This window comes from Girardinichthys multiradiatus, chromosome X (assembly GCF_021462225.1).
Source record: "Girardinichthys multiradiatus isolate DD_20200921_A chromosome X, DD_fGirMul_XY1, whole genome shotgun sequence".
Classification (NCBI taxonomy): Eukaryota; Metazoa; Chordata; class Actinopteri; order Cyprinodontiformes; family Goodeidae; genus Girardinichthys; species Girardinichthys multiradiatus.
Genome location: NC_061817.1, coordinates 28,430,805 through 28,451,100, shown reverse-complemented (window position 1 = coordinate 28,451,100; position 20,296 = coordinate 28,430,805). Strand labels below are relative to the sequence as shown.

General features: G+C 37.5%; 1 protein-coding gene across 1 annotated transcript in view; it reads right to left on the bottom strand.

Annotated features, from left to right (window-relative positions):
- Positions 1 to 2,202: 2,202 nt before the first annotated feature.
- Positions 2,203 to 20,296, bottom strand: part of LOC124862315 (heparan sulfate glucosamine 3-O-sulfotransferase 4-like) — a 109,060-nt gene continuing 90,966 nt past the window's right edge. Inside the window, exon 2 of the mRNA XM_047356154.1 lies at positions 2,203 to 4,178. Within this exon, the coding sequence (XP_047212110.1) occupies positions 3,524 to 4,178 (655 nt within the window). The 3' untranslated portion in view covers positions 2,203 to 3,523. The remainder of the gene's footprint in view (positions 4,179 to 20,296) is intronic.

The following is a 20,296-nucleotide window of genomic DNA, read 5'->3' as shown; positions in this document are numbered from 1 at the left end:
GTTGCAGTACTGGACTAGTTTGTATTTTTATTTATTTGTAAGTGAATCTGTTTTCTTGTAAAAAGAGTGTGAAATGTGCATGTTTTTGCAAATTCTAACACCTAATTCTAATCATTAATACTAATATGCATGTGAAATATTTTAGTCCTAAAATCTTGGTTTTACCTTTTCAGAAGTATAGAAACCTATACAAACCTATAGTAAATAATATTGTGTGCAAAAAGTCACAACTAGAGTCGGGCAGCAGGGATGGGAAAATCACCCATCACAGAGGAAAGGAAAGAACCGAGTCAAGATTTATGAGAAGATGCTTTTCGTCTCCTGAGGTGGTTAAAGGGGAAGTTCCTGACTCCGGAAGAAGCATTAGATGAAATTGATTACTTTTAGTACAGGCTCTGATCTGTGGAAATGGCAGGAACCCCTGATCTGAGGCCACTGGAACCATGTGCAATAAAAGGTTGCTTCTAAAATGATTTCAGCGCCTATGGTTTTTAGCTTTGTGATGTCTTCTACAGTTACTTCAGTTTTTGTGTCAACATCAGTTCCAACTCTGAAATGCATGGAAAATTATTTCTACTTCACAAACCAGGGCAGTGCTTGAATAAATTTAAGATGGAAATTCAGAGCCTTGCTGAAGGGAAAAAGATAGATGTTTGAATTTTGATTTGCAGTCGGTTGCCTTACAACAAGATGTCTTCTTCGTCAATCCCCCCACATTTAGTTGATGAAAAAGATAATGATAAGGAGTTGGAAGAGATTCCTCCTTGGGTCTGGGCAGCTGAAACTTTTAAATTCATGACTGTAGGCCACCCTGAGAAAATTCCCTTTGGGAAATAATGCAGAGAACATTTTTTCTGTCTTTTTTCTCTCCATTAGGTGACAGCAGGCATCAAACTGAACATACCAGTGACAACAGAAAAATTAACCAAATGTTGTGGTGGAATGTTGAGGAAATTGACGCCATTGTTCCTCTTTCTACAGCTGCTAATCATTTTGTCAGATGAAGTGAACAACGAATTAACTTCAGTCTAACTTAATCTATGTTTACAAAACCAAGTAGTCTCACAGTTTTAGTTTATTTTGAGCTCTTTTCGTTCACTCCACCCTTTAAATATACACATAATCATGGTAGAAAAGGGTTAACAACTCTGTACATATTAAAGCCCTTCAACACATAAATTCTACAGGTAAATAATCATAATATTTGTCTCTTTAACAATTCATACTATGGAGCGCCTTTAATAAATATATTGTTTTCCACTTGTGATTAGATGCAAGTTTAAATCAGTCATCCATAGGTGACACCTGAAAGACTGTTGAACCATATAGCATTGAGTTGCCCCCACTGGGAGAAACACATAAAGGGTAGTTTAGCATGCCTTTCATGTACTTTAATACTCACAGGATGTACCCCGGTGCTGTGCCTGATTCAAAAACAGGCCAGGGGTGTAAAAGGAAAAAAGTGTATGTGCATATGTGTTTTTGTTAATGAGAGGTTGGATTCCACATTTCACTTTGGAGAGAAATTCTCTCAAGTGTGTAATCCTGAAAAATGCAAATGACAGCAAAAGTGCATATTCATAGAAAGAAAATGAACTCCTTGTCTGTCCTAATAACACTGCGGGGGGTCTTTTGTGGATTTCTTTGAGCATATTTACACTGATTAGGAGGAACTTGCGGGGTTGGAAGGTGGTTTATACATGTTTTAAACCACAAAGAGACAATGTCATTGAATAAATTATGAAATTTCTTTTTTTCTAAATGTATAATTAACTTGTCATACTTGCAACTCAGTTATCTTTACAGTGGAGCACCTATGTAAAGCTGCTTTCCCACATGCAACATCACCTCACACGGGAACGTGTAAGCAGAGAAACAGGGAGGAAAAGAGAAATGGGAATGAGGTAAAAGTGCAGAGAGACTGTCAGGAAAACACAAAGGGAGGGCAGCCCAGAAAAGCCTCAAAGTGGAAGTAGTAACTCTGCAATGGCGGAACTCCGAGGTGAGTGTTCAGGCTTGGTGCTGTAAAGGGCAGCACAGAGCTTACTTTGATTGAATCAATTGCTCTGTGTAAGTAGCTGCTGGTGTCGGCCTCCCCGGGGTGACAGAGAGGTCTGGAGAGAGTGAACCAATCCAGCCATCCATGACAAGAGAACAAGAAGAATTAAGAGAGTAATGCATCATAGCTGTAGCAACCAGTGATGTGAAGCAGACTGTATTTATTGACTCATTGACTGTATTGATTGTCTCAATTGATGAAAAGTCCAGAGACAAAACACAGACACACAGTGAGTTATGCAAAACAGAAAATAAGATGATGAGTCACGGTGAACCATTGCTTAGGCAAATTTCACAACAAAACCCTGTTGATCACATCTTTGCTAATAAACTTCATGTTACACCACATTTACCAGGCAGAAGCGTTCTCGTTCAAGTTAAGCACATACAGTAATGGCTTGGTAATTTACCTGGACCTGTATGTGGCTTTACCTTGACAGCAAATTCTGTCTGACATTGACTTTGTTCCAGCAGCAGCAGTTTATTTAACACACCATTAATCTCTAATGACAGAGGATCGTGCTGCAGCAGATGTTTAGTAACAAACTCCTGTTCGGTCCTATGGTGTTGTTCTTCCCCTTTGTTGACATGTACTACTGTGACAAAAGAAGGGTCATGAGGAAAACAGAAGCATAGCAGTTAGCTGATATTTTGACTGTTCTAGGGACTGAAAATCTTGTCTGGATGCACAAGAAACATATAGACCTATTTGTAAAATTAAATCAGGGCAACAGAAACTTTTAAAGTCTATGATCATCAGTATACCAATGTTTAACTGTGCAGCGAAAAAAACAAACAAACTGTTGAACGATGGCCAATGTACATTAGCTAGTTTTTAGAATTTTTGTGTAATTAATAATTGCCAAGCAACCAAAGCAGTGACAAAACAGAATAAATGAGCACTTTGGTAGACTTAAAAGGATTGTCTCCATTCAAAATATGGACAACATGAAGGGTGAGCTTATGTCAAACCATAATAATACTTTATAGGTTCTCCTTTCGGCAGCAAGACTATGTTAAAAGAAACAATACAGAGCACTTTGTGGCCTTGGTTAAAATAAAGTATTTTTTTTGTGTCAGATGCTGGTGAGTGGGCGTGTGGGCAACAAACAGCAGGAAAGTAAAGGGAGAAGATATGGGCAGAGTTAACCCTTAGGGCTTATGAGGTAAGGACACTTAACCCATCACATGCATTGCCATAGTCAATGTGATTTTATCAATTCTATGATTTTAAATCAAAACGAATAAATCATCTCATTTACACAAATATAAATATATTTTATGTTTAGTATACATAACGGTTTGCCATCTTCAAGAAAAAGCATGTCAGTAAACTCTTGCTAATGCATACACAAACTGCAAGGAGAGCCATAATTGATTGGGGCACTCAATTACTCTCTTAAGATGAAGTGGGGCAATGGTTTTTTGAGTGAGAAGGCTGGTGGTGTGGTTAAGTGGTGCCATGCTAGTCCTGAGAGCTACGGGAAACACCGTCCTCCTCCAGCTCCCATTCAAAGTTCTGGCCAGTCATTTGGTAGAACATCATGTTAAAGGGTTTGTAGAATTTGTGCAGCCGCCGAATCACGTCTGGGTCAATTTTGGGGTGAGTTCTTCCTTTGGACTTGCCAAGGCACCTCGGGGTGCTGCTGTCCTCTGGCTTCTTTAGACATGGAAATCCCTTTGTTTTATTGAAGTAGAAATGTTTGTCTGTGACAATCCGCTTCAGTCCAAGGAAGTCCTGCACTTTAGCCATTTCTCCGGCGGGGTCCACAATCAACCTCTCCCCACTTACAAAGTGCATTTGGGAAAGAGGGAAGTACTGCATCCAGCTCTCCAGGTGGAGTGCATATATTCCTATACGCAAAGCACTCCAGGAGGCATCTATAAGCCCCAGCGTCCGATTCTTAAAAGCCAGAACCTCAAAAGTGGGGATCTCGGGTTTCTTAGATAAGGTCTGTGTATAGTCTGAAATGGCTCTAGTGACAGGATTACGCACAACAATAATAAGCTTGATGTCCTTGGCCATGGAGTGGATGCGCTTAGGGGCATGGTTAGTCACAAAGTAGCTTGGTGTCTTCTCCATGGTGATCTGCCCCTCCAGCGTAGAAGGCATCAGGTCTCTGGCAACAGAGAGAAAACAAAAAAAAGAGTTGTTTAGGATAGTATTATCCCCAACACCTCCTGCAGCGCAAAAGAAACACCCAAGGACATGGTAAAAGCAAATTTGGTAAATTTATTAGCAGAGTATTATTTGAAATTACAAGGGAAAATAACTGGTATTATCACTGGACATTATGTTGTAGGGAGAAACATACAGCTAATTACATCCATGGAGTAATATGCCAGAGATAAAAGAAGGAAGATGAAACGGCAGGCAAGCAAGTATGCTCATTGCTTAATTGACTCCATCTGTGTTACTCCAGGAGCTGTTTTGGAACTTTAATAATGAGTTCACTGCATATCATTAATACTGGGGTGCCTGGGGTATTGTTTTGTCATACATTTATTATGCATGCCAGGCTCAAACTCTGTGCAGGCAGTTTTATTTCTTATCCACATGTACTTCCATTGCAATAGGTGAAATCTGTTCTTCCCCCCGTACTACATCTAAGGTTACATGGAAGGCAGCTATAATTAATTATCAAATAAAAGGAAATGGTTTGTAGTATGCTGGCAACAGTCTGAACTTGAGATCTTTATCTCGGGGGTAACAGGAAGCTATTTCCAATTGCCATAAATGTTCTGTTCAGCTCAGTAGGCCTGTAAGAAAAAATATGTATAGCAGGACATAGCAGGGCCAAGTCTTCTTTCTGTGGTTTACATTTTTATATCAATAAAAAAGCATAGCAATTGCCTTGGGCGAATCCTTATCAAATGTTTACACTCATGTTCCTTTCAATCCGTGCAGTTTTCTTTGTTTGTAGGATATGTGATTTAGTGCTAAATTGGTACAATAAATCCTCTGTGAGACATGTAGATTATTGAACAACTAAACACATATGAACACAGCTCCTGCTTAATTTTGCGATGTTATGCGAAATAAAACGGTAGCAGAGATTGTGCTTTGGGAAATCTGTGCTCAATCAGTCAGGCATCGTGAAAGTCTGCAAGAACTTCTCCATCACTCCAGTATTAAGACTTTTTTCCCCTTTTGCAGCAGTATGTTTTTTCCATTACACTGCCCTGCACCACAAACACACAGTTGTTACGATATAGTCACATCAATCATTTGCATCTTGGACATATTCTAAATTAACTGTTCTCCAAGAAAGAATACAATTTGGTCTACTAAATATAAGAGCTGTTATGCACATATCGACCCCCCTCACACATTCATCCATGGACACTGGACTGAAAGTCTCACAAGTGGCCTGGTAATTGCATCTCAGTAGCAGTATTGCCTTCCTGATGGGTAATTTCCCTCTGGATTATGTTTGTCTCTTGACAGTATATAACTGTGGTTACTTTTGTGCCTGTAATGGGATATCAAACATATCTACAGATTGCTTGGTGACTAGAAAGAGTATTAGTTTTAATTATATTTCCTCACTCGCCACACCTAGCCCTCCCCCAACTTTAATGAATGGCTAAAGATTTTTGCAACCTTTCAAGGACTTTGGGGCTGTCTTCTATTTAACTCCAAAGTACAGTGGGATATCTGAGGGTGCAACACCAGCATGAAGTGGAAAAATAAATAAAACTATTATACCACTTCAAATCACCTTGAAGCAACCAATGTGGACATGAGGTGCAGTATCACTCTAGTAATCTTTGGAGCATATCTAATTGACAGGACAGATGTGTACTGTTGAAGGTTATTTTTTTTTAAAGCTTGCACATAACAAGGCCCTTTTCCTAATCATGCTCAGTGCTTATCGTCAAACATTTAATTATACAACAATGGAAATGGCACAAGCAAAGTACTTTGTCATTGTGCTTTTGATTGGGAATCAGTCATGGATCATGTACGTCTAAAATGTCAGTGGGACAGCGAGCGGAATGGAAATCAAAACGCTGATAAACAAGCTAATTTCTCCATGCATGGCAAATGTCTCTTCTGGCCTTGCAGTCTAGCGGAACTGAAGTAAACAGGAGCAAACTGTTAACTCTCACTTTTTTCCACTCTCTGCATCAGCTGCTATGCTCAGCACAGGTCATTCAGGTGGGTAGTTAGATAAAATCCATAGCGCTAAAGAGGCCTTCGTGGCCATCTGCTGTTTACTGCTTCACATCGAGAATATAACACACAACATTTATTTTCTTGCATTTTTAACACATGTCCATATATTTATTTACATAGAAAACAGGAGTGTAAAGACACACAGAGTGCCATGCTCTTTACTGAGTAATATTTAATGCTCTATACTTTAGAAGCATAATTAATCAAGACTTGCTGCCAAAAACTTTACATTTAGCAAACTAATTTTCCAAGCAGTACATTAGTATTTAGAGAAACTGATTTGGTTAAACATTTTCCAATGCTGGATTAGGGTTGTGTACAAAAACTTGGCTGGAAAATCCATTTCACACCTACTCTATGTGCAATTCAAATCTGGAGGATGCCCAGTCAATTCCAAAGGCTGATTCATCATTCAGAATATGCATTAACAGCAATTATATCACATTTTTGTGTTTGTGATACTTTTTTGCAGATAATCAAGGTTCCCCCATGTCCAAACACCCACAGCAAAACGGCTTGTGGAGGATGCTGAAGCCCTTATTTACAGCTGTGCAGAAATGTGTTGGTACTCATGCACAATGAACAAAGAAAAAAACGTAAAACCAACAAACGTTTAATAGCATCCCTTATTGTTTATGCCACAGTGTCCACAAATCACATTTAGCTCTTTTTTGTATTGATTCAGTTGACTATTTTATTTAAAAAACCTGCTGTCTATCATTGCAATCTTGTTATGTATGTTGGAGTATTGAAAACATGAGGAAAAGTGGATACTGAGGAAGATCTTGTTCTGTCAAAATTTTAAAGTATGTATGTCGTCTGTGATACACTCTGGGTTTAAATAGTTTAGTTCAATAAATTAACACCTCAAAACACCTGCAAACGTTTCCTAAGCCTATAAATTATCTCAGTCTGGGTAGGCTGCGCAGTCATGGGAAAGACTGTTGACAGGTCAGATGTCCAGAAGACAATAACTGACACACTCCACAAAGTGATTAAGTTTTAAAAGGTCTTTGCTAAAGAAGCTGGATGTTTATAGAGTGCTGTATACAACCATATTAATGGGATGTTGAGTGGAAGGAAAAAGTGTGATATTAAAATGCGCACCTGGAACAGGGCTACCTGCAACTTTGAGATGATTGGCAAAAAAGATCCATTCAAGAATTTGGCAGAGCTTCACAAGGATTGGACTGAGGCTGGAGTCAGTGCATCAAAAGAAGCTATGCACACGCAAACCAAACACAGGTGCTACAAATGTTGCATTCCTCATGTCAAACCACTAATGAAAACAGAAACAATGACCTGCCTTGGCTAAGCAGAAAAAGAACCAGACTGCTGTTCAGTGGTCCAAAGTCCTCTTTTCAGATAAAGGGAAAGTTTACATTTCATTCGGAATTCGAAGTTTCCAGAGTCTAGAGGAAGAGTGGAGAGTCAGGAAATCCATGTTGCTGTTATGATGTAAGGGTTGTAGCAGGACCAACAAAAGGACAGACAACCAGAGAGCAATGTATACAGAGGGAAGAGTGGAGAGAAGACATGGTAAACAGGTGAGTGTAATCAGGAGGAGATGAGAAAAAGCTGAGACGAATGAAGGGAGAGAGAGCTGAGAGAGAAGGGCAAATGAGCAGGGGCAGACAAAGAGAAACACAGGGAGGAAATCTAGCAGAAGCAATACAAAAATGTACAAAATACTAAAGTAAACCAGAAGATAAACCAAGTGAATAAACAGAGAGAATCGCCTAAAAATAATGGACACAGAGAAATGAACTGATGTGACAAAACCCAAATGACAAAAACAACAGAATATGGCAAGGCCTGTTAAAACATAATAAACAACAAGGAAAATGCTGAAAGACATGAACACAAATAAAAACCATCACCAAACAGCCCAGGAACATGACAGTTACTTAAGGCCAGTTTCCATAGTGAGTGATGATTTAGGGTGCTATGTTAGGCAGCCATAATCTGCTGGTGTTGGTCCACTGTGTTTTCTGAGGTCCACAGTCATCTACCAGGACTTTTTAAAGCATTTCATACTTCTTTCTGCTGACAAGCTTTATGAACTGATTTCAGTTTCCAGCAGGACGTGGCACCCGCCCACAATGTCAGAAGTACCAAAAGCTGGTTCAGTAACCTTGGTGTTGCTGTGCTTGATTGACCAGCAAACCGGCCTGACCTAAACCTCATAGAGAATCTATGGGGTATTATCAAGAGGAAGATGAGAAACACCAGACCCAACAATACAGATGACCTGAAAGCCTCTATCAAAGCAACTTGGGCTTTCATTACACCTCAACAGTGCCACAGGCTGATCGACTCCATGCCATGGTGGACTGATGCAGTAATTTATGAAAAAGGAGGTCCTAAGAAGTACTGAATGCATAGAAATGAACAGACCGTGGCATTTCTGTTCTGTTCAGTCTAAAATATAATTTTTATAGATATTAAGTAATATTCTAATATTTTGAGATCTCGAATGTTGGGTTTTCATTATCTGTAAGTCATAATAATCACAAAAACATGAAATAAAGGCTAATGAATTTGTATAACATGTGGGTTTCACTTTCTGAAATGAATGATATAAAATATTGAGATTTCTTTTAGATATATGTATATGTTTCTTAATTCTTTATATGTAAGTATGCTGATAAATGCATCTGGCAGAAACACATTGACATTGACCTCAATAAAAAGTAAAGAAAGATTAACAGTGAGTTCTGGTTATCTAGGTTTATGACATTCTCTTGAAACATGCACCCATTATTTTGTTTGGACTCTGGAGTTGTGTGTATTGCCCATTCTCTTTCATATGTATGGCAACACACTTTTTTGGCATGTTCATAAAAATCAGCAGTGTGGCTAATCTGGTGATCAAATTATTTTTACATTTTTGCATTTAACTGAGGTAAATGCATAGAAGGGAAATACCGGAGCATAATTAACCTAAGGCAGCATATCTTGTTGTCCCTTTGAAACACATAGCAAATAGGCAATAATGTGATGGGGTATAAAATAAAAAATAAGGCATAGACCAAAAAGATGGTAACCTTAATATAATATTTTAGGGCAACACCTTTTGCAGAAATCCCTGCCAAAACGCAATCAAACAGTTAGCTGGCCATCATGCCATGACTATTTTCTGATCTTTCCGTTGACATTCAAATGAATTATGACTGGGGTTAATGGAGGGCCATTTAAAATAGCCCATTTTTCTTACCCATTATTTGAGCTGTATCTTTTGGATCATTACCTTGTTAGAGAACCAGTGTCCTGAAACTAAGGTTGAGCTTTTTGAAACTGTTTTCATTTATGACTCATTATGGTCTAAAAGTATACAGATGACCCCAGATGACCTAATCCTTACTTCCAGTTCATCCATCCCCTCGACCCCTTCCTTCAAACAAACCTTTAATTTTATGTCTTTTTGGTGTGGTCCTTGCTAGTGAACCTTCTAGTAATGTTTTCTCCATATGAAAAGCTTGAAGGTTAAGCACTTAGGCCACTTTCCGATCATCGATTTGCAATAAAAAGGCAACAATGGACCACCTAAATGGATCACTTTGTCATTCACATCATATGTCGATCCGCCGAGATTGTGGATTGTGCTTTTAGAGCGTGTAGAATGGGGCGTGGAACCAAAGGGACATGGCATATAACTCAGCATTCACCTTTCAAATATGCATGTGATGTATGTCAGGGACCTTCCCTATGTTTGGCTGAGCTCTGTGTTATGAGTGTCACCAAGGCTGCCCAGCAGAATTAGGTCCAATAAAGAAAAGCAAGGTTGTTATGCACCATCCTCGATGGGTTATTATCTGCTTTACATTCTGTAGTCAATGTATATCTCACAATAGCTGGGTTGCTTGCACCAGTGGACTATGCTTCTGATACTGGTGTCTTTGCTTTGTATCGTATTGTATCAAAGAGATTTTTATACAAATGTCTCATTTTTGTAAAGTATGCCGATGTTGACTCAGTACCAGAGAGGATTTCATTTGTAAGGATGTGGTTTTATTTAAGATAGTTTCTGGGAAGAATTAAATTGACATTGTTGAAGTATAGACTTTTCAGTCCTTTTCATACACAAAATATTTTTCTCTCAAAGTTCTACCATGTGTAAATCTGTTTTTTCTTTAACTGCAGGCAAACAATCAAAATTTTATGAATGCGGTACTTTTATTGTATAACCCAATGTAGGTCTGCAAGTATTAATCAAAGGTATGAGCATCCATTTGTTAACAAAACCCAATGTGGACATTTGAAGGGAGAGATATGGTGGTCAGCTTGCAATGAATAACACAATTAATTCTCTCTGAGTGACATGTGATTTGAGCAGTACAAGTAAACAAAAACACATGATTTTACAGCAAAGTGGATATTACAAAAAACAATGGCTGGTCAAATGAATCATTTGCTGCTTAGCTCTCAACGATGGTATTAGCAAAAATCCCCACAGGCCAGAGCAAGGGGTCCTGGTGGGTCTGTTGTGGAGTAGGAGGCAATGTATTGCAAAGATGCAACTTCGAGGAGGAAAACAAAAACAATTTTGAGTGATCATAGTGGGCTTAAGTAACTGCAGAGGATTTGGTTTGTTTTTGTTTTCCCTCAAACCAGAGACATGTATTTTTAACTCTTGCATTTGGAAAGATTAAAAGGTCACTGTCACACCCATATTCACATTAAGTCTCTTTGTCCTTATCCATCACAATCTTCACACAATCAGTCCATTTCTTGGCTTGTTAAACCATATCTCCTCTATCTTCTATACAGCATATTTTGCCTTGGTTGCCTTCTTGTTTAAGCCAATGGTCTTTCAAACTAAACATGTGTAAAAATAAATGTGAACAGTTTCTTTTTTCTTTATTCAAGACATGAAAAGAGGCAATATGATAGAGCATGTTAAATATTTTAGCAGTGTGCTACAACTTTTGAGCAGCAGCAAGACTACGGGAGCAAAATCAGGCCAAGACCACTCGTCATCCTTGTTACAGGCACTCTGTTTGCTTTAAAACATCTCTATTGTACAACCATAACATATATGTTGGTGCAAAAATATTATCTCTTATTGCATAAAATGTCGAGCCTTGAAGCAGATGGACCACAGCAACACAGGTGTCACTCCTCTTAGAACAGGAAACTAAGGCTATCATTCACGCATCCAAATGAAAGAATAACAGATTGGAAACATGTTGCCTGGTCTGATAAATCTGAATTTCAGCTGTGACTTTCAGATGGCAAGGTAAAAATTTTGCGAAAAACAAAATTAAGCACAGTTCCATCCTGCCTTGTACCAAGGGTTTTGAATGGTGATGATGCTGTTATGTTGTGGGGAACATTTTCCTGGCACACTTTAGGCACCTCAGCACCAGTTCAGTATTGTGTAAATGCCAGAACCTACCTGAATATTATTGCTGACCAGGTTTATCCCTTTATGACCACAGGGTACCCATCCTCGGATGGCATCTTCCAGGTAAGTAATGCACCATGTCACAATGCTCAGACCATCTTGTGTTTAATTAAAAGATTTATGGATTAATGAATGTGTGGTCAACCAATCTGCAACAACTGTGTAATGCTATCATGTCAATGTGAACCAAAATCTCTGATGTCAGCACACCCACACCTTATTTGAAAGGCATGTTCTTATGTCTTGTCTGAAACAGGAACCAATTTAGGTCTCACTAAATATTTTCCAAACATTCTGCAAAACCTTAATAAATATAACATAAAATATTCACCTGTTAAATTGATCTTATAGATATTGTTAAAGGTGTCAATGGCACAGTCACTGACACCCTGTGGGATTTTGTTACTTCTAATGGAATTTTCTTTCTGAACTAAATAATTCTACTCAAATTAAGTTAGTTTTAAATAAAAGTTTTAAAACTTAATTAAATTAAGTTTATAAAATGTTCAAGAATCAAGCTTTACAAACTTTTTTTTTCCAAATACTAAGTATTTCTGCCATTTTATGGTTTATTGGTCTTGAATAATCATCCAAATTCTCCAGCTTTCTATCTGGAGTGATGTGATTTTTCTTAGAAAGATTGTTATTGTCACACTTTAACTTGACACATTTCCTGTGTTCTATTTTTTACAGACAGGATGAACTCTGGATAAACCTGGATAAAAAGCAATACCACACGTTTCCCTGCCTCATTTAGGCTACAGTGTGCAACCCAAATTTGTCTCTCAAATAATATTTTCTGGACTGACTGACCTTGCTGTTATGAGCATATGATCACAAAATTATCAGCATGTGTTCCTAGTAACAATGTAGATTTCACTAGAGGCATAGCATTTTTATACCAGTCAATCATAGTGTTTCAGTTCTATTTTATTTCTTAACATGGTTCTTTGCAATTAAACATGATTGCATTTGCTGTCTCTTTGTGTAAACCTTTATGCAGTTTCTTTCCAGTCTTGCATAAGCTAAAACATGCTCTGAACACTGCTGCAAATTATTTTCACATTTACACAGATTGCTGTTCTCAATGCTGTCTGGCATCGCCCTGTGTTAATATCAGCAAGATTCCTTTTAGCACTGCCAATGCTCTGAAGTTGATGTCATTAACACTTTGAAAGAAGCAGAAGACATGCAGCCACTGTCTGCGCTCAGATATAGCTGTGAAAATTACAGTTCAATTTCAAACCAGCTTTAAATCTGTGCTTTTTTCTTTTTGTGCTTTTTTTTCTCAAAAGTAATATGAGAGACAATATATGTAGGTCTTTCATATAAAACTTCAATAAAATGTATTGAGGTGTTTGATTGTGACAAAATGTGAAAAGGGGTGTAAATATTTTTGCAAGGGACTGTATTTATTGCATTTCATCTTTACATTTTTTTATGAATATAAAATTGTGCCCTTTGGTATAATGCGTGATTTTTAATTTTACTGATATAAACCTTTAAAACATCGCTGATACTTACTTTTGAGTAAAATGTTTTCAGCAATGTTTAATATGTTGTACTGCAACAACAATAAAAGAGTTTCACTAATTAAAACATCATAAACTCTCCTCTCTCTAAATAGGCTTACTATCTTGTGCTTCTGTATAACTGTGGACATGAATAGTTGAGGACAGCATTGACAGCTGGTCCTGATCAAAACCTTATTCCCTACTCTGTTCCCGAGTTTCCCCCAAAGAACATCCCACTTCCAACAGTGGATAAGCCAGGTACTTCTCTGCTTGCATCACTAGACTACAGTGCTGAGATCTGAAGCTCTGCTCAGATGGCCATTGGAAGCAAAATAATGAAATAAATTAAGGCAATGAGGGAAATAAAGAGAATGTTTAGAATGATGCACTTCATATTCATACCATTAAATCCAGACAGAAAATGGAAGCAATCTTATCTTACATTACAGTCGCTAAGAAGATTCGTTCCTTTTTTAACCGTCTGTTTCTAATCTTGTCATCACTGCATGTAGAAAAGCTGTGATGTCTCCTCATGAATCTAGAAATAAACATAAAGCACTGATCCTTATTTAATAGTTCATCTGTGCAGTAGAAGAGCTTCAGTGTGTCACTCCTTGAAGAAGATTATCGTCTTTTTTGTTCTTTACTCTTTTGCCTCTTATTTTATCCTATGATGGGCTGATGGGAGCACTTCAGGATAAAATTCCAACAGTTTGATCTGAATTGACCTCGATACTCACCCCTGATAGTCACAGCTAAAAGGAGGCTATCATGACATCCTAGTTTCCTTGCCACAGGATCAGCAAATGACAGTTCTTGCTAACTTTATGGTCAGACCAAAAACAGACCTCCACAAACACAATTTACTGGCAACAAAGGACATGTATTATTACAATTAACAGCCAAGTCAATATATACAGATTTCTTTTTTAGATTTTTTTTGTTTTCCTTTTTAAGTGCAGTTACACTGATTACAGGATTCTAAGTGCTGCCTTCTTGCATAAAAAGGTCTCTTGCAGCCTGAAAATCCTATCAAAATGCATATTAGTTTAAAGAAAAGCACAAAAAGCAACTCTAATTGAAAGTTACACCTGAGTACGTCAGAGTCAAAGGATGAAATTTACCTCCTGGAAATGTTGCCGATCCTGTTCAGTTGAGCAGAACCAATTAATATGACAGTTTGAACATGATAGATTTGCTAGCCTGAGAAAACTGGCTGGATCCAATCATTTAAATCAACCACTGACAAAACCCTGCACCTGTTTAGCTGCAGCATATGGGGTACTAGTTTAAATGAATAGCCCTAAATTCCTTCAGAGCAACTAATATATATTTTTTTCATGTGCTACTCATATTAGTTGGCAGCCTTTCCAAGGAACTGTTGTAACGTCTCAAGATGCAACTTTTAAAAGGAGAAGGTTCCTGCCATTTCTAAGAACACACTGAACAGATGTTAAATGGCCTGCACTTGTATAGCGCTTTATCAAGTCTGAGGACTCCGAAGCGCTTTACACTACAATTAGTCATTCACCCATTCAGCTGACCTGGGGAAGACTGACAGGAGTGGGGTTGCCGTACATCCCACTGGGCCCTCTGACCACCATCAGCAGGCAAGCCGGGCGAAGTGGGATGGAGGGAGCGGGGATTTGAACTGGCAATCCACTGGTAACAAGACGAACTGAACTGCTGTCACAGACACAGCATTTCACATTACAATGAGCCTGAGGGGCAATAATTGTTGTGTAAATACATAAGAAAACCAGCAAAAGCATTCCACAATGCTGAAATTATGAAAAGATGCAGAATCAAAAAAAGTTGATTATTAAAGTCACCAAACATTTCTGTTTTACATTGTTTTTTGTAAGAGTTGATTAACTTTAAAGTTTCATATGTAGACAAATGTAAAAATGATCACACTTTGGCAATGTGCTGCCTATATTTGGTGCATGAACTGTTGGTAAAACTTTCTGTTAAAATTCAAACAATGACAGAGAAATACCCTTCAAAGAAAATATTTTTCCTTTCCTTTTTGAGTTTCATATGAAGCGGTAGGTCAGTGTGACACCCAAAAGGAGAACGTTGCAGGAAGTTTTGTGGATCACAAGTGAAAATGACTAGAAGGCCCGATGGAATAATTTTAGCTGCCTTTGCCTTCACAAGAATCAAAAGTAGCTCAGAAAAATAGCAAGATCTCCTTCCTCATTGAATACGTTGCCTCCTATTGTTCCTTACAGTGTTCTCTTTTAACCATTATGTTTAAAAGCATTAATTGTAATGCATTTTATTTGGATTTTATGTGAAAGACCAAAATAAAATATTATATTACTATTAGGATGACAGAAAATAGAACATGGTTATCACATTTTTCACAAATAAATTTATAAAGTGTGATGTACATGTGTGCACGGTCCCCTTAAGTAAATACATTGTAGAACCACCTTTTACTACAACTACAGCCACAAATCATTTGGTGTATGTCAATACCAGCTTTGCATATAAAGACTAAGATTTTACCCACTGTTCTTTTAAAAATATCTCATAATCAGTCTGATTTGATGGATTGCATCACTAAGCAGTAACGTTCATGCCTTTCTCCAGATTCCTAATTATATTTAGGTCCAGGCTGTTTTTGTAGTGATGGCTGTTTAGATTTGTATTCATGCTGGAAGATGATTTTACACCAGTTTCAAAGTTGTTGTTTTTTTGCAACCTCTAGCAGGTTTTATGGCAGGTTTTCCCTGTATTTAGCTCCTTCCATCTTTATGTCAACTTTGACCAGTTTCCTCTTCCCCTCTGAAGGAAATCATTCCTACAGTCACCATCAAGTTTCACCTTGCTTATGGTGTTTTAAGGGAGATCTTCAGTGTTAAAGATAATTATAATGTAAAACCTTATTGGTTACATATTTTTAAGGCATTAGCAGATTACCATATAGGTCAATTCTAAGATATTCATTTTGCTGTTGGAGTGTCATCCTGTGTCTTTTCCTTTCTGGCCACTTTTAAACAACAACTCAAAACAGGGACCATGGAAATAACAAATATACAATTGGGAACTCCCTTATTTAAGTGTTTTATCATACATTAAATGAATCATGTTATTTATGGAGAATCAATGAATAACTCAGGATCAGTTTTATTAAGGGAAGTGCTACAAATGTCTCAAGGTGGTGCATAGATTCAACAATTTAAGTTGCATCGCAACCTGCAAAACTCTGAAATAAAATGTAAAAAAGCTATGTGAGATGTTTCCCCAGTGATGTTTTGCTGATGGTCAGCAACTAAATGTGACAAACAGAAAGGATTTTCTCTCCAGAGGAGGGGAGCCAGTTACTCTATCTGGCAGATTGCTGGTGTGTGGTGTTAGATTTGGATCATATTTATGAGACTACTCTGATAGTCCTTTGTAAACAGCATATTTCATTTTAAATATGGTGGGACTCAAATGATAAGTTACAGTGTATCATGTTGATGTTGTCTTACATTTCTGCTACTGATGTGCTCACTGTGCACTGCAGTGTGTAATGCTTTGAATGTTATTTATGATCATGCTTTATACAACATAAGGAACACTGAGAACATGTTGGACCTTTGTGATGGCATCGAAAAAATCTGATTATTTTTGCAGCAGATATGAAGGAAATTGCACGAGGAATGGACATATAATGTGCATTTTGACAAAGTCCAACAGTTTGGCACAACTCTGGTTCTGAGATGCATTCACGGATTATTTAGCCCATCTAATTATCCACTATAAAAGATTGATGTCCACTGTGCTGCTAGAAAACAATGTATTAATTTTTCAAATGATATTGAAATAAGAGTAAAATGTAGCAAAAGTGACACTGGGAAGAAACTAGTTATCAGTGTGCATTTTAGTATCCTCATCAGCTTTATTAAATTTAGATCTTTGTTCCTAAACACCTTAGATCATTGTCAGCTAATGGATTTGCACTCTCTGTCTTGACTGCTGAAACACTGCAATAGGCTTTACACATTAGTGACAACATCAGTCTTTCAAGCTTTTAAGATGTTGGAAACAGAATCAGCACTGGAGACATTGTTACCTTTGTAAAATTTTTAAACACAGTGATAATGTTGATAAAACCTCCATAAAAATACATTTCTGATCTTGTACAAGTAGTCAATTTCTTCCTATTCCTACCCTTTTGTTCTCTTAGATTCATAATTAGTTTAATATGTTTTTAAGACCAGATGGTTTGCGTAGTTAGCTGAACCTAAACTGTCCACGGTGGCATAAATTCACCATTTATTGTTTCACAATCTGCAAGATGTAGGCCCAGATTATTCAGATGAAATAATAATGCTGGATAATCCCAGTTTTCTGATCCCAAAGAATTACACAGGGCATTCAAAAGCACAATATTTATCTCTCTGTCGCCTGCTTTCACAAAGCTCTTGGCTGCCCTGCTGCAGCTGATTAGAAAGGGTTGGCTGCCTGTTTGTGCTGCTCATGTGTTCAATTAGCAGCCAAACTACTTTTCTCTAGCACATGATCCCAAAACGTAAAGGTGTACTGTGTGACAAAGACACACCAATTTAAAGGAAGACATCAAATGTATTATTTCTGTGAAAATACCTACTAATTGTGTTGACTTTTTTAGTCAAAGATAATTAAGAAAAGTAATTGGGGTGAGAGTTGTCCTCAGAAGAAAAAGGGTCTTTGGAAACAACTAAAGCCCACAATAGTTTGCATAAACTTTGAGACCATAACATGCAAGAATAAACTATAGATTTTTCAATTAATATTCCTTTCAACTTATTTCCATTATTGACAGCACCATTTATGAACCTCTAAAACCTCTAAACCTCTGCCGGCCTGTTGTAGTGCTTTATTGATTGAACTGAAGATGCTCACATTGTGCTGAGAGGAGAATCATGGTCAATTACACTTAAAAATATCCTTGAAACCTTAAATGGAGTTAATTTTAGTATCAAACTATCGAACTATTTATGGTGCTTTGATTTTTCACGATCAAACTACAAAAATGGGTTAAAGAAAATAGAATTGTTAAAACAAGAAGCATCAATTAGCTTTTTTATCACACTGCATGTGACAATATGCTGCTTGATTTTATGTCCCGGTGAACTAAATTATTTTGTTGGACAGGGATGTTTGGGCTTTAACATCTGGATGTGAGGAACTAGGCTGCTAAGAATGTTATAATCACGCAGACAAGGCCTAAGCTGCTCCATTAGGAGCTAAGCTGACCTATCAGTCGGGCTTTTGCTAATCCAAATTGTCCTTTAGCTGGCAGAGATTGCGCAGTTCAGACAGATTGTTGGGAGGGGTGAAAAAGATGAAACAGTTCACCTGCCATGTGAGCTGCTATCACGGATGAGATATTTATCTTTCAGCATTATGCAAGCACATGAGCAGGGGGTATTTTTCCCCACTTAGAAAAGCTCATTTTTATGATGGATATTATACTTGCTCTCCGTGTAAATACCAGCTATGACCAGTTCAAAGTGCTCTAAGCTTCCTGTCGTTTGGCGTAGATTTAACAGCCCTAGCTGTTGATCTAACTTCGTGTTTAAATCAACTGAGTGACAGTTTTATTTACAACAACATTGGGGCAAGCACAGAATGTGTTTAATGCATGAGCATTTAGTTTGTGCAGTGAGATTTGAAGTATTTTAAACCATTCCAGCCATTGTAATATATACAAGAGCACAGTTTGGCTTGAGCACGTATTTTTTTATTTCTTTACTGTAACTTTTGAAAAAAAGCCTTTGAGTTAACTATTTTATAAAAAGTCTACAATGTACGACTACATCTAATATTAGCAGTTCACAGTTTGTTCCATACATGAAATGTGTCACTCGAGCTGACATGGCAATGGGGAAATTAATTTGCCACAGTCATATAATGGTTGGTTATTCAATCACTGTTAGATTTAATCTAGCACTATAATCTCTGCGGGCCGCTCCTCCTCGCAAAGCGTCGTAGCTGTAAAGACTGAGGGGATAAAGGAATGGATTAGACAGGGAGTCCACTATGAACAGGACCTAACTCCACAGCATGAGTGGGTTGCTGTCAGAAAGAAAACATGAAAATAGCTCCTAAGCAACCACTCTACTGAATGTCTCTCTTTATAGCAAAAATTACTTCATATCATGGCTTCTGGTTTCTGTCATGTATATTTAATAATTTTCAAGATAAAAGCGAGGCAAGCTCCCTCCCACTCTTTTTCATTCAAAAAACTCCAAACTGTTGTATTTTGTGAACGACATCCAAAGCTTTTTCTGCACAGAACCCCTCTGCAAGACCTCTGACCTTTTTATTATGGTGGTTCTGCTTTATTTGAGGTGCTTGCAGCTCTGGACAAAAACAAAGATATTCTTTATCATTGAGGAAATGGACAGAAAACACCTCACCTGTGAAATGGCTGTTATAAGTCATTGAACATCTCACTTGTTTTTAATACTCACAATGGTGGGTGATATGAGGATGTAATCCTTGAATGGTTCTTGGTATAGCCCTCAGCCCTTTGAGCAGCTTGTTTGAGCACTTTCAGTAAACCCCAGTACACACCCTTAATCTCCCCAGCAGAGGTAGTTCGACACAGCAAGTGAATCTACTTTAAACACATAACAAATGCAGAATAATGTTTTAGAGATACACAGATTAGCTTCTGTAATCCAGACTGCCAAAGGGAGAGCTTAAAAAAGAAAAGTGTCAAATATTTATAGATAGAATAAAACCCAATCTTAAACCTTCATCTCTATAGGCTCTTTTCTATTGTCGTCCACACATGTTTTGTTTCATTCTAATAAGAAAGGGATCAGGTTTCTTTGTTCAAATTTAGGTGATACAAGCAACCTGATATTTAATTTTTTTTTTTATAGATTTACAACTTTATTCAATCTATTTTTTAGATTAGACTTCATTAGTTTTTATTCTGGTAATCACACAAAAAAACAGAAAACATTTCAGTTTCAGTTATTCTTTTGGGAGCTGATGAACTGCTAATTTATTAGGACAGGTGCTTGTTATAAAATAAGAAAGTGAAAAGAAATATCAGTTTTAATAGTTTTGTTGTTGAACCCAAAACACAAAGCTCTGTTAGCAACTACGCCCCTACTTGTGAAAGAAATCTTTTCTGTTTTGAAATGT